We start from the raw sequence: 15,607 nt of genomic DNA, 5'->3' as shown, positions 1-15,607 counted from the left end.
GACTATATACTTAAAAACCAACGTCTTGCACCCGACACTTTTGTGAATCGAAAATTCTTTATTTACGCAGCAAATAATACTTTATTGATTAATTTTATTCAAATTTTCGTATCATCGAATTCTCGAAACTCGAAACTTTCTTGGGCCCGAAACCATCGAGATTTCGCGAAATGAAGCCTGATTTCTTCTTGCTTCATCGTAATTTCGCTATCGATCGTCAATAATCATTGCGATAATCGATGTGCGAATAGAATTATGCGCCTCGATGGTTCGCTGATAATTTCTATCTCTTCCAGCGAGCGGAAATGAAACGAGTCTCTACTCGAGCTTCTATTCATCGCTCGATCGTGCTCTGTCCGTGTCTGAACGTCCAATTTCACTTTACCGGCTCTCGTTGAGTACCCATTCACCTCTTTGCCGAACGAACGGCAATTTTTGCATTCGCGATAACTTCCACGTTAATTAACAGACTGTTTATTCTATCTCACTGCTAAAAGCAAGTTACCCTCGCGACTGTGTGTCGAGCAAACGAATACAATTTACGTAATGTGCGCAAATTACAGGAACCAGAAGAGGCGAAGATACGGGAAACCAAGATGGCGAAATGTCGCCTCGAGACACTTGCGAATTTACATCATCGTTTCAAATAAAATGAAGAGACCGCGCGTTTTTATTCTCGTCAATAACGTTGGACGTCCTTTCGAGTCGAAAACATAACGTGGATATTTCCATTTTTTTTCTTTTTTGTTTTAGTTGCAGAAATAAAATGGCTATCGAAGGCTTACTAAACGAAACAGAGAGTAACCGCGAGTATATTTGGATTATCAAACTTTTATTGACTATCGTCGCTATCGTTTCGAATAGCTTGCGGGAATGTTCGAGCGTCGGCGGTGCTCGATACCGTTTGAAAATATATTTCTGGCGAGTCGATGCGTTTGGAAGTCACACGAATAAATATGATTACCATTTTAATGTATTTAGTAACTTTTAATTTGTAAATAAAACGCCGAGATATCATTCGATAAAATTTTTGGCCAATTTAACATACATACATAAAGGGTGTTTAAGAACCAAACTTTGAGAAATAAAAGAATCTTAATAAATAATATTTTTCCGAAGCTGAGACTGAGATGTTTGTCATTAATATTCATGTCACTAATTGTAAGATATTACCTTCATATCGATATGTCTCCTGTTTATTTCGACACAACTAATTCTTTCAAATAATTCCAGAATAGGAATCTATTATGTCTATTATTACAGATTTAATGTAGAAGAAAATCTAATAACTCCGACACTAGTAATTTTTTCACCCATTTGTTCACCAAGACCTCTTTGCTTGTTTCGATGAATACTCCTACTAATTCTCTTAAACCTACCTCGTATGATAAATTTAAAAATTTTCTTTTTTAACAAAGCAGACTTTCTCCAAGAGAGTTAGTCAGAATCTGGCGTGAAGCAGACTTTCAGTCTTGGTTCAATTCTCATTCAAGAGCGTGAAATGCTAATGCAGAGACCTTGGTTTTCTGGTGACGACTTCCATACTCGGTGAATTTCCAACCGTGTTATCGGCAAATTGAATCAAGAATATAGATTCCTGAGGGGTGGATGTCGGCACGTCAGACAAAAGCAAGCAAACGAAAGACACGAAGAAAGCTCTACGTACGGGAAGGATCAGGGTATGAAATTTGGCGACAATCCAGAATTTATCCGAAAACCGCACCCTGGAATTCTCCCAGCCCCTCCTCTCGACAAATTAAAGCGATTAAATTTGACTATTTGTTGTTCCAATATTGGATCCAACCGAGAAACAGTCCAAGTTACGCTACACCGTTCGAAAGTTCAGATAAAATCAACACTGACACTAAAATCCCTTTCGATAATACAGCCAATTACTTTTACCAAATTTCGTGTGAAATTTGAAAAAGCTGAAACAAATACTTTCGTCAGTGTTTCTCGAATTCACAAAGTTTTCCGATCATTTTTAATTTTTAAAATTCTGTAAACTCTTTGCCGGACCAGCGAGAAACTTACGAACGAAAATTACGAGCAAATGACGTAAATTTCATTCAAATCACTCTGCCCAGTCGACTGCTTGAAAATATTTGCACGCGCAAAATTAATTTTTTCTTTTTCCTTGGTCAATTAGTTTAAATTACATTCGTGGAATTATCTTTTCAAAAAGTATATTCATGTTTTTTTCATCTAACCTTGTTGCACTTAATTTCAGCAAGTTTAACAAAAAAATCATTGAAAATGTCATTTACGCGATGATTTGTCGTAACTTTTGCACTGAACAAGATATTTTTGAAATTCTTTTTCGTTCGATCCGGAGGAACCGGTGGGAAAACAACTATATCACTTCTCAGCGAGCGTAAATCACGCTCGTAACAGAGGCTTAACGGTTGAACCTGCCGTTTCGTAGAATATAATCTGCTGCCCACGTGTTCGCTTCTGATTTTGCGAAAACAATGCTACGTATCTGCTACACACACGCCATCAAACGCCACCCACATCTGTTGCAGCATCGCGAGTGTGACGCCACATTCTCCGTTGAACAATGCTTAAAAATCGGTCGCCGTAAACAAATCCGCCGACGACGCAATAAAAAACAAACCCAAGATATTCCCAGAACTTCTCAACATCAACTAAAGCTTCAACTGAAGCAACAAACTACGATCTTTCTCGTCGACGAACGAGTCCGGCTGAGACTTTAGTCAAGACCCTGAAGTCAAGGAGAAAAGAATCAAGGTGACCTGTGTTCCAAAATAAAACTCCTCTCCCCGAGAACCAAAGTCACGTACGAGGAAAAGCATCTATACAAACGTTACTGGCTAAAACGACGGGGGAAAAACAATGAATCGGGCTGGCGAGCCTCCAAGATTAACAGATTTTTATCTGGATGTTTCTCTATTAAATGGACAACGATTCGTAAGCATATTCGTTAAAACATTCTTCGTAATTCGGTTACAGTACTATTCGGAAAATTTTTACGATTTTTGAAAAGCGGCGTTATATTAAATATAAATATAATTTTTGTATTCGGCGTTATATATATATTAAATTTAATATATATATTATATATTAATATAAATAATAATTAATATATTATATTATATTAAATTCAATATATATTATATTATATTATATTAAATTTAATATTATATTATATTTAAATAAATATATATATATATATTATATATATATTTAAATATAAATATTATATATATATATATAACGAATTTTTGTATGCGGCTTTATATATATATATTAAATATAAATATAAATTTAATAATTTAATGATATAAAAAATATTTACATCAATATATAAATTTTATATATATATTATTAAATTATTTATATATATTATTATTATTAAATTATTAAATTATAAATATATATCTCAGTACGAGACGCAGTATCTCTCACCTCGTAGTAGTCTTCGGGGCCGCTGAAAGCTTCCTTGTGGACCTTGAGCTTGAGCACGTGGCCAACCGGCACGACGACATGAACGCGCTCCTTATCGAAGGATGCTCCTTGATGCCTTCTCGTATCGTGGGAGTATTTCTGCTCGTACCAGTTGGTCCTGATGACCGTGGCTGCGGTGCTGGTCGTCTCTTCGCCGACGTCGTCGAACACCAGGTCGTCCTCCTGCAGTGTGAGGCCCAGCAACGCTGTGGGCAGCAGCAGGAAACACGCGAGGACGTAAGGATTCTTCATCTTGCGGCGGAGCTCTCCTTGATCGTTGCTATCATATCATGCTGAAGTGCCTGAAATTAGTAGAATACTGTTACTAGAATACTAATCACAGTAGAATGTCGTTAGTCCTAAGTTAATTGCTGGTGAAAATGAAATTTCTCTTTCCGCTTAAACGTCGTCTCACCACTTTGAATCTTTCCACAGTATAAAGTAAAATTAAATTAAACAACAGAATACTGTTAATGCAAGTTGACTGATGGTTTATAACTTTGTATAAATCTTTTAGTATAAAGTGAAATAAAATTCAACAGTAGAATACTGCCAATGTAGATTAATTATTGATTTAAATAATAAAATATTGCCTTTTTTCACTGAAATTTCTTATATGGATTTTCTACCAGTGTAAAATAAAATTAAATTGAACAACGGAATACTATTGGCGTATGTTGATTGTTTTGGTGGAAATAAAATGTTTCACCCTTAATTGGAACAATAAACGTGTAAATCTTTCAATAAATAAAATAAAATAAAATTAGATAATAGAATACATTATAGATACTAATAGAATACAAAGTAGTTAATATAAATTGATCATTGGCGAAAATAAAATATTTCTCTTTTAATTTGGAACTTTTTGTACAAATCTTTACTACAAAATACAATAAAATTGGATTGCAGAATACTGTCAATATAAGTTGATTATTGATGGAAATAAAATGTTTCTCTTTTCATTCCACGAATCTTTCACTGACATAAAATAAAATTAAAGTTAAACAACAGAATACTGTCAGTGATAATAATCTGGTATTATAAAACAGGATTGGAGCAATAGTATTGGGATTTTTAATCTTCCACAAGCGAGTGTCGTTGAGCTAATTATTTGGAACGTCATTAGAACACGACGAAAAGTGTCTACTATTTTCATGGGAAAGACTCGATCGCTTTCTTCCTCTTTAATGAACGAACCTACTACTTACATCATCGTCGTAATCACTGTTGACACATTGTGTCTTATCTTATTGATTCGCTCAGACCGCCGAGCATGTACTAGAAGAGGCTTAACCGGAAACTGATAAAAGCAACAAAACCAGCAGAAATAACTCAGCACGCTCAATGAACATTCCCCACCGCGTGCAATGTAAAAATAGCTGTGATAACAGCGATTCGATATGATACAAGGAATCACGTACGAACGATGTGACACTACCGTTTCCATGTTTGATGGCTCATTAAATACTGTCACGCGTTGTTAGATCACGGTGAAACAAATTCGTGTTCATCACGCAACCGCACCTTATCGGAAGGGAATAAACTCGGGGCATAAATTTATTAACATGTCTAGCAAAATTTCACGCTATCGCGAGGCCACGATTTATTTATTTATTTATTTGTTCGACAATTTTACTATACGTCGACAAAGAATTACACCGAGAAAACAACGTTTTTTTTTTTTTTTTTTAAATAAAAAGAACAGAACACGATAATCGTCTCCGAATTGATAAGAATCAACCGGTGAACGATCGAACGATCCGTAGACCGTATTTCTCATCTCGTAAATCATTCGGTTCTCGTTCTTCCATTGATCCAATTTTCGTCGCCGGGTTCCACGGGTATTTAACGAAAGGGATAATAGAACGTTCTCGCGAGCGAGAACGAATGCATCCAGTAGTAGTTGGCCAATGATAGCCAATAAAGGCTTCCACGGCATTTTTATTTCCCCTTATTGCTGGGCCCGTCGAGGACCGTGCCATTAATTGGCGCAGCCGAACAATGAGGAGGCTCACAGTTAAGCTGCTCGATGCTTCTAGGGATAAATACACATTGACTGGGATCGTCGTGATCCCTTTCGCTCCAACAAATATTGCATTCTACATTATAAAACTTCGAGCAATGAATTCTCACTGAATTACTCCCTAGTCAATTGCGGACAATGTCAAAAGATGAATTTGAAAAATATGTCCTTCGTACGCAACTAAACAGCGAAGTTAATTAAGTCCACCCATAAGTAACGTCGTTCTTTTTCAAATTTGAACTTAAATCTTTCGATCTTCTTTGCTTCAAAATCACCCTCATTTTACAAAGAGAAAAAGTAGAAAGTCTGTCAGAGAGATGAGCAAAAATTGTCAATACAACGATGGAAATTATATTACAGATTAAAACTGTACTGACTCTTAAATGAAACAAAATTTTGTAAAAATACAAATGATCTACCAATAACATTTGGTAACTGTACCAATGAAAGTTATGAGAATAATTTTGAACACACGTTTTCACAATTTTCGAGAGAAATGTGTCCTCAGTTTCCCACCCGTTACGTGATATAAAATCATCTTCGAGAAGAACAAATTCACGACTGTGAAAGTACAAGCTACGTGCTTTAAAAAGAGATCAAGCGGATCGTTGTATGATTTCCTTTTACAAAGTTACATCAGTTTAAATAATCAACAATTTTTCATCGTTGGTCCAGCTCCTCGCCGCAAGTACACGCATAGTACGTGCTACTTTAATGCACTTAAAAATCGAGATGTGATCCGCAGGATCATCTCGACACGCGCACCATTCAAACGCAACGATACCATGACCCATTTGCGACGCACCTCTGACCCTCGTCTTACTTTATCACAGTAAACTTGCGCGAATAGCAACGACTCGCGGTGGTTTTCCAACAATGCGGCATTGTGAAATAGCCATGACCCGTCTACAGCCTTTCGGATAAACCTCCATCATTGTCATACTTGAGAAAGAACGAGAAACTTTGAAAGCACGACGACTGATGACCGACTAATTCTAATTTAACGAGCAAATTAATCAAGTATTGCTAATTTATCGTTATCAAGTCAATTAGCGTCGACAAATTAGGTTCAAACATACGTTCCGATCGTTGCGTTATCGATTCGAAAAATCGTTCGGTCTCCATAAACTCTGGCTTTATGATTATTTAATCTTGCATTTTCGTGTCTCCCAATTTTTCATTGATAAATATTTTACAAATTTAGATTGCAAGTTAAGCCTACTAAACTACTAAAATACGAATAGAACTTTGAAAGTTTAGGTTAAGTTACAAAGTACGTAGAGTGAGAGTAGCGATTTAGGTTAGGTTACGAAATATGTAAATGAAAGCGTTTACAGGCAATTACAAGAGTGCAAATTGTACGTTTTTGATTTTCCTAATTCTTGAAATGGATCGGAAAATGTTTACAAGTTAAGCCTACTAAACTACTAAAATACGGGTAGAACTTTGAAAGTTTAGGTTAGGTTACAAAGTACGTAGAGCGAGAGCAGAAATTTAGGTTACTTTACAAAATATGTAAATGAAAGCGTTTACAGGCAATTACAAGAGTGCAAATTGTACATTTCTGATTTTTCTAATTCTTGAAATGGATCGGAAAATGTTTCACAAATGTAGATTACAAGTTAAGCCTACTAAACTACTAAAATACGGGTAGAACTTTGAAAGTTTTGGTTAGGTTACAAAGTACGTAGAGCGAGAGCAGAAATTTAGGTTACTTTACAAAATATGTAAATGAAAACGTTTATAGGGAATTACAAGAGTGCAAATTGTACACTTTTGATTTTCCTAATTCTTGAAATGGATCAGAAAATGTTTCACAAATGTAGATTGCAAGTTAAGCCTACTAAACTACTAAAATACGGGTAGAACTTTGAAAGTTTAAGTTAGGTTACAAATTACGTAGAGCGAGAACAGAAATTTAGGTTACTTTACAAAATATGTAAATGAAAACGTTTATAGGCAATTACAAGAGTGCAAATTGTACACTTTTGATTTTCCTAATTCTTGAAATGGATCAGAAAATGTTTCACAAATATAGATTGCAAGTTAAGCCTACTAAACTACTAAAATACGGGTAGAACTTTGAAAGTTTAGGTTAAGTTACAAAGTACGTAGAGCGAGAGTAGCGATTTAGGTTAGGTTACGAAATATGTAAATGAAAGCGTTTACAGGCAATTACGAGAGTGCAAATTGTACGCTTTTGGTTTTCCAAATTCTTGACACGGACCAACGACTCGCATCGAGAAACGGGCGCGAGAACGATTGTAAACGCTGGCATAAATTACCGGGCGCGTTTAGCGGCGCGCGAGCTAGAATCCGGAAGAACGGGGGCTGGGTTAAGCGAGCGTATAAATCGAGTTCTCAACGTTAATCGAAAGGAGGACGATGCAATTTACTGGCCGCTTCTAGGAAACGTTGAAGACGGCCGACGATGCCAGAGGACTGCGCCGTACGTGGAGACAATCGAGTTTGCGCGCCCGCATTTACATACGTCGCCGGAAACTTTTATAACACTCTGTGGTTATAGTGCCAGCGATATGCACGGTCTCTGAACAATCACATAACACGCCGTACTGTAAAACACACGCAATGTCAGTGATTGAAATTCATGAGGAGAGTCTCGATGAATTAATTCTCTCGAGAGAGTTTTTAATTCTCACCTCTGACCGACGCTGCTGTTTTTAGAATTTTTCACGAATTCCTACGACTGGCGCGAGCTTTGTGCCTTTTATTCGAACCAAGGTTTCTATTCCTTCTATTCGGTTCGAATGAACGAAGTGAGAGTCAGTCGAATAATGATTAAATTAGTTTTCAAGTAGTTACTGTATCGAACGAAGGGTGTGTGAAGTGTCGAGGTATATGAAGAACGTGCAGCGTCGTTGCACTGCTTCAACTTGGATTCGAGAACTCGAATGTATATTATTTATCTTTACGTGCGCTGAGAGCAACGAATTTTAAGGTCAAAGGGACTGACGAACAATGTAATTGTTGATTGCTTAAAGCTGTCTTACAACCTCATATTTCTATCGTTCCAAGAACAGAGAAGACACTAAGTTTCAAGTAATTATCAATTATGACAATTACGACGGCCAAGAATTGGATTTGGTTCACGTTTTACAATATCCTATTTTGATACGACTCATTCAGTTCGACCATTCTCTCAATTCCTACCTCTATTCTATTTATTATTTCATTGTTCTAATTCCGTTCCATTCAGTCCTATTCATTTTGTCTTGTTCCGTCTATCCTATTCTATGAATCCTGTCCCATCTTGATCCTGTCATATCTGTGGCTTCGCTGCTTTCTCTTTGGCCTCGTTATTTCTTCTTTAGCCTCTCAAGCTAAATTTCTTTATTTCCACTCTTCCAATCTGACATTCTTCTCTATCTCTTTGCATTTCTTTGCCAGGTGTTCGAAATTTCCAAATCACATCTTCTATTTTCCCCAATTAAAGCTGTTGTGTAATATCCGGGTAATGAGACAGTTCTATTATTCCTACTCATATGTGAATTTATGTTTTAGCGACGAATAACAAAACAATGAAGTAATTATTTTAAATTAGATGGTTTTATCTTTGTAGAAAAATACTGGCAAGTCTACATCCTTTAGTAGTAGGCTTCTCTCAGGTATAGTCTTTCGAATAATAATTCTCAAGTTTTGCCAATCTTGGATATTTCTCGTCTCGGAATGTCCACCATTCAAATGAACACAAATTTAAAAAAAAAAAGTTCATTTTATTATTATCCATGGCAAGAGCGATGAAAATGATTTATATCGATGAGCCAGATAGTAATAACTCTAGTCTGAATTATCTCACGTTCGTGCTCGTATGTCGCGATATTTCATGAAATAGATCATTGATAATTTATCTAGAATTTCAGTTAAATTCAATTTAGGAGCAGAATTTACGCGGGCAATGCTACTATTAGCAGTATCTATTATTCCGCGGTTCCCAAATTCCTGTATCTGGCTTGGACAACTAAAAGCTTTTGGCAGAATTGGGGTAGCAACCAATTACTAAATATCAATGATCATAGTAATCGTAATCACTGATCAATTTAATCGCTGATCTCTGCAATTTGTACTCGTCAAGTCAACGTAATTTTTAAATGATCGAGTGACTAATTTATATTTTATTAATTTATATTACTATAATGCGTTGTTATCACTATTAATCGCTTGCAGTTTGAATAGCACATCCAATAACAGGCTGACGCTAGAGATGATATCTATTTCTCTATTCTTTGCTGCATAATAGTGTCTGTATCGTTGAATTCATAGTAATTTGTCGAAGTTTACAATTCTATTTCTGAAGAAAATTTTCCATCGTTCACCCTTTAACAAGTCTTGAGAAAAATAATGCCAATAATAACGACGAATCATGGAAAATTTTCTGAATATACGCAACACAATACACAAAATACGCACAGCGTTGTCGATAAAATTAAACTATAGTCAATAGCGATAACGATTGTTTAATTAATCATAACAACATTGATCATAATAATTTCGATTACCCTTCATTCATCATTCATTAATCAGTGTTTACCTATTATTCGACAATAAGATTTCAACTATAGTCGATGGAAAATTTTTTGAATATATGCAACACAATACACAAAATACGCACAGCGTTGTCAATAAAATTAAACTATAGTCAATAGCGATAACGACTGTTTAATTAATCATAACAACATTGATCATAATAATTTCGATTACTTCCCTTCATTCATTAATCACCGATTATTGTTTACCGATTATTCGACAATAACGTTGCAACATTAATCATTAATCAAATTACATTTTGCCTAACTCTGACTCCTCCAACCGCCTTAGTTGGATATTCTGCTATTAACCTCACTATTGATCTAACTTGCATCCATTATTCACATCATATTTCCTTTCCCTAAATAATTATTAAGACAGAATGGAGAAACAGGGATGACTAATCGGGAAAAGACGTATTAGCGAGTTGAAGGAAAATATTTTTCGACTTTTTTTCGAAAGGAAGAAGAGAAACAAAATGAAAGGTTGTTGCAACCGAGGCTACGGTCAGCTTATTTCAGAACGCGATTCGCTTTGATTCACCGGCGACAAGAACGTCGCATGATGCCATTCAACGCGCCATTGTTCTACCTCAAAGGTTACGCGGATTGATTGAATAACGCGGTTGCTTGCCGCGTGGAGCAACCGAGCCAAATGGGGAAACGAGACTCGCTGTAGGCAGTGATTGAAACTTAATTCCGATAATTAACGCTGGAGAAATGAAGTCTTCCGTCTCGAAACAAAAAAATCCGGAATTCTCTTCTCTGCAATGCAAAAATCGAGATTTCCAATTTAATAATTTGTGGCTGGACATACAAATATTTTAGTTTTACAAATATTCATATTTAGAGGAACTTGTAGCAAATATGACTTTTTAAACATGTTGTTTAAACAAATGGCTTCCTGCGGCATTAGATTCGTCGTTAATAAATATTTATTAATTAATATGTTATTATTTATATGTTATACATTAATAATAAATATTTATCGTCGTTTAATAATAAATATTTATTGATTAATATGTTATTATTTATATGTTATACATTAATAATAAATATTTATCGTCGTTTAATAATAAATATTTATTAATTAATATATTATTTATATATTTTATTTATATATATTATTTATATATTTTATTATTAATACGAATATTATTAACATTATTATTAATAATGTTAATTTCATCAATTTACCCAGAAACTATATTTTTAATAATTTTAGAAATATTTGGCAAATATGGGGTAGTTTTCATCCCTTCAACGTCGGCGATTGCCAGTAAAATAAAAAAAAATAAAAAAAATGTTTGAAAACTACATTTACGCCAAATTCCATCAAAATCGATCAACATTTCAGGGTGTTCTCTTATTAGCCGTTCATCGAGTCGACTTTCGCCAAAAGTCGAGGTTCAAATCGATCGGCACGTACGTCGAATAAAGGCGTGGTGCGCCGAGAGATGAAATTTTCAACGTTCGGAGTTTTCTGTCACATCGGTGGCACTTGGCGAGAGTGACTCATAAATACTTGAGGGCACTTGAGCGTGCACCGTAGGACAGTGTAATGAGGGATAATACTTGAGGGTACGATAAATTAGACTCTCTTTCTCTCTGGCGCTACATGGCGGACCAGGGGAATCGACAGTTTCGTGGCTGCAACTCCACGATGCTATTAATAGACCATCATCGTGAAACGGCTATATATTTGCAATAGTTGTGCAAAATTATTAGCTATGAGTATATATATTTGCAATATTGGATTAATGCAATATTTATTTACAATATGGATGTCTTCAGTTTCGAAAACGATGGGACATTTTTTTTTATGTTATATAAAACGAGACGGGGCCGAACGTGTATTTCTTTTATATTTTTTATAAAAACCAAGTGTATTTATTAGACTTTGTACGCGTCCACTAAAGTGTCCAACAACCGGCTAAATTACAAGAATATTACAAGTAACACCAACCAAACGAATAGCGAAATGTGTCGGTCCCATCGTCTCGAATCTGTTGACTTTTGAAAGAGAACGCGAGTCGATTTTTCGATACCAACGTCGATGTGCGCGAAATGGTCTAGTGTCATTCGCAATCCCTAATGGCGGTGTCTTATAGCTTTTGTGCTACTAACGATGACTATAATCACCCAGTGTCTGACGGTTGTTGGGTACTACCGATGACTATAGTCACCCAATGTCTGACGTTCACTGTTCTAGATTATAGTATCGGTGAACTATATTTATCCAACGACTAACGCTCAACGGTCAACGATGACTATAGTCGGCCAACGTCTGACTCGCTGTACACTACTGGCCAAGATTTTAGTCACTCAATAAAAGCTTGCATCTGTTCTTAACCAACAGACTTAAACTTCTGCGTCCAATTATGGTCTATCTATTATGTTCTTAATTAACAGACTTAAAAACTTTGCAATCCATTATGTTCCTATGTACAGGCTGGCCACTGAAAAACGGAGCTTTTGATGTTGTCTTTCACAAATAAAAAAAAATTCACGATTGAATTGAAAAAAATCCATTGATTACATTTCCATAAAATAATATAATTAAGAAACTAAAAGAAAACATGTGTTCGTAAAAGTTACTTTTAGTTTCCAGTGACCCTACGTATTACGTTCTTAACTAGAAACTTGGCATTTGTTCTTAATTAACTTAACTTTAGGTAGAAACTTAACTTGAGACAAGACTAAACATAACTCGAGTGTAAACTAAACTTAACTTCAAATTTTGGCGCGTCTACGTGAGGAGACTGTTTCGCGCCGCGACAGCGATCACCGCGTATTCGAGAAAGTTAGTCGAATGCCAATTTGTTGCGGTGTGAAGCGAAAGAAAAAAAAGAAAAAAAAAAAAAAGTCGCGGCGCACAGTAAATACGAAAGGTGGTATACAGAGAGGTGGTATCGCCGTGATCGAGAACCGGCATAGCTCGCGTGTCAAGCACCTCGCATCGTTTCGCAAACAAGAGCTTTATCGCCGCGTGTTTGCACCGTGCCAGGTGCAATCGTGCCTGTGCACGCGTACAGAATCGGCCAACAACGAGTCAGACGTCCGTCAGAGGCCGGAGGGTGTCGGGCGGAAGTGCGCCAAGGCTGACCGCAGTCGATGCCCTGGTCGCGATTCCTAGATGCTTACGATTCAAGCAAACACGTGACCGCGCGACTCCGCGACGATCAACGATGGGTTTTCTGTCGGTTCGCAATTTCTGGCACCGATTTCGTTCGAAGTAACGCAAGTTTCGGACGAATGCAACATCTCCTGAAACATGCGTGCATGCGTGTAACATCTCGCAAGATACCCCCGGAGATACTTGAGACAATTGAGACTCGTGTTGTTGGTACTACGCTCGAACGTCCACAGTGCAGAGAGATCGAGAAATGTTGAGGAATCGACTTTTTGAAACTGGTTCCAATCGTTTGAAAAATGGAACTCGTAGAACTTTTTCGAAACATGAGGACAGATGACTAAACGTTTTTTAAGAAAAAAACAACAGTTTCAAATCGGACAGAGCTTGTAAAATGTGAAGATAAAAATTTGATGAATTTGTTCGTCGATATTCGCAGGAAATACTGTTCAATGAATAGTGAATGTAAAAATGGATTTTTAATTAAACTTAATTTTAACATTATGGAATCTTTTGTTGTACAGATTCGAGAAATATCCGCTCCATGAGAACGCTGTCAGTTGTCAAAAATGTTTCTATTTTTTTTTTATACTTTGTTATTCTATTTTTTTTTATATATGAATATATACAAGTTCGAATAAAATTTTTTTCTGAAAACGAAAGGAACTTGTGTCGATTCCTACTGTACAATTCCAGTGAAGTAATTATCTTAAATTGAATGCCCTTGTACAAAAATATTAATAAGTATACATTCATGCAGAAACAAATCATTTTTATCAAGTTTAGCCAATCTTCGATATTTTTTTTCTCAGGTTCCAATGGACGTAAATCATAATTTGTTTCATTATTTGTTACGAAAACATAAATTACTCGATATATCTCGGAGTATCTCATAAGATACTCGAGCAATTTCTCCTACTGCTTCATGGACTTGACAATGTAAAATGTTTGACAGATGGCTTATGGTTTCAATTACTAGAACCACTAAATGTAGTCTCGTAAAATTGTGCAATAACGCAAAATTTGCCTATTTATTTACCTGTGCACTTCTCCAATAAACCAATTAAGTATCACTGAGCACTCTCGTAAATCGTGTCCGCTCTACAATATTCAGAGAATGACACGAGAATTTCCAACTCGATGGCCGATCGATAGTTGCAAAAAGACTGAAAATTTGCCGAACGATCGGGCCAATTTAATACCTGCGGTGAACTTGAGTCAGCCTGCTGTTTTTTTCGGTCTGTTCGCAACGAGATCGCGCGAGGTGTGACTAATTAAAAGAGTCTAAAGGTGCGAGGTGATTTTTCCAGCCTTCGTCACGTGCCAAGCATTCGTTTTCTTTTCGACAAAGGCACGGAACACTCGGCAAAACGGCGAAACTTGAAATTAACAAAGTCGAGAGCTCGACTTCGCTAAAGTGAGGAGCGACGAGCCCGCGGAGATCTTCGCCCATCGGCCGCCTCGCTTCGATAAATTTCTCCAGTGATAATGAAACTTCCGGGCAGGCGCGTTAATCCTTGAGAAATCTTCTCGAAGAGAGGAAACTCGCGTGAGAAGTCGCGCGATAAAAATCCCGCTGGACGTGCTAAAATAATGAAACAGCGAATAATCGATGGGAATCCTCGGCTCTTCCTCCCCCATTTTTTTTTTTTTTTTGTCCTGAGAAACAGCGATAAATCGCTCTCCTGGGGAACGGCGGATTTTCAAACTCTGTCCATTCCTCGCGTGAAATATTAACGCTCGTAACTCGTCCCTCCCGAGATCTTAACTCGGACGTACACATCATCCCTTCAAGGATGAACGATCGCGAGACAACTTTATTACATTTCACGGTTTTTGCAGCATTGTTCGCGCCGTCTGGGCTATCCATTATTTCTATTCTGATTGAATACAATCCATCGAGGTAGTACTCCCCGAAGAAGGTAAGATCTTTCTATCAAAAATATCTATTGACGTGACGTTAGTTGCGTTAGTCACAGTTTTGACCTGTGTTGGGAGTTGCTTGCGTTAGTGATCGCACTGTGCCATGTGTTCGCCAAATTGCCTAAGTGACGACGACTAAAGACGAAAAAAAAAAATCAGTTTCTGGTAACGTTCTGAGGAAGAAAGACGTGTGCAGCAGATGGAAGCAATTTTTTTATTTCAAAGTTTATTTTATATTTTAGTGTTTTCATTATTGTTTTAGTATTTTAGTATTTAGTATTTAACAGTTTGTATTGTTTTCTTTAGTATTTAGTATTTTATGCTATTTTTGTATTTTGTATTTAGTATTTTATATTATTTTTGTATTTACTATTTAGACTTTAGTTTTTAGCACTGTTTAATATTTTAATATTTTTATTATTTTATATTTTAGTGTTTTCATTATTGTTTTAGTATTTCAGTATTTAGTATTTAATAGTTTGTATTATTTTCTTTAGTATTTAGTATTTTATACTA

At 36.2% G+C, this 15,607-nt stretch overlaps 1 protein-coding gene across 5 annotated transcripts in view; it reads right to left on the bottom strand.

The window, feature by feature from the left end:
- Positions 1-15,607, bottom strand: part of LOC122538828 (dystroglycan-like) — a 192,661-nt gene that overhangs the window by 15,384 nt on the left and 161,670 nt on the right. For all 5 annotated transcript variants that reach the window (XM_043673264.1, XM_043673261.1, XM_043673262.1 and 2 more), the window contains one exon: positions 3,430-3,770. In XM_043673264.1, the coding sequence (XP_043529199.1) occupies positions 3,430-3,720 (291 nt within the window). In that variant the 5' untranslated portion in view covers positions 3,721-3,770. The remainder of the gene's footprint in view (positions 1-3,429; positions 3,771-15,607) is intronic.

This window comes from Frieseomelitta varia, unplaced genomic scaffold (assembly GCF_011392965.1).
Source record: "Frieseomelitta varia isolate USP_RPSP 00005682 unplaced genomic scaffold, Fvar_1.2 scaffold_180, whole genome shotgun sequence".
NCBI lineage: Eukaryota > Metazoa > Arthropoda > Insecta > Hymenoptera > Apidae > Frieseomelitta > Frieseomelitta varia.
This window is presented reverse-complemented; position numbering and strand designations above follow the sequence as displayed.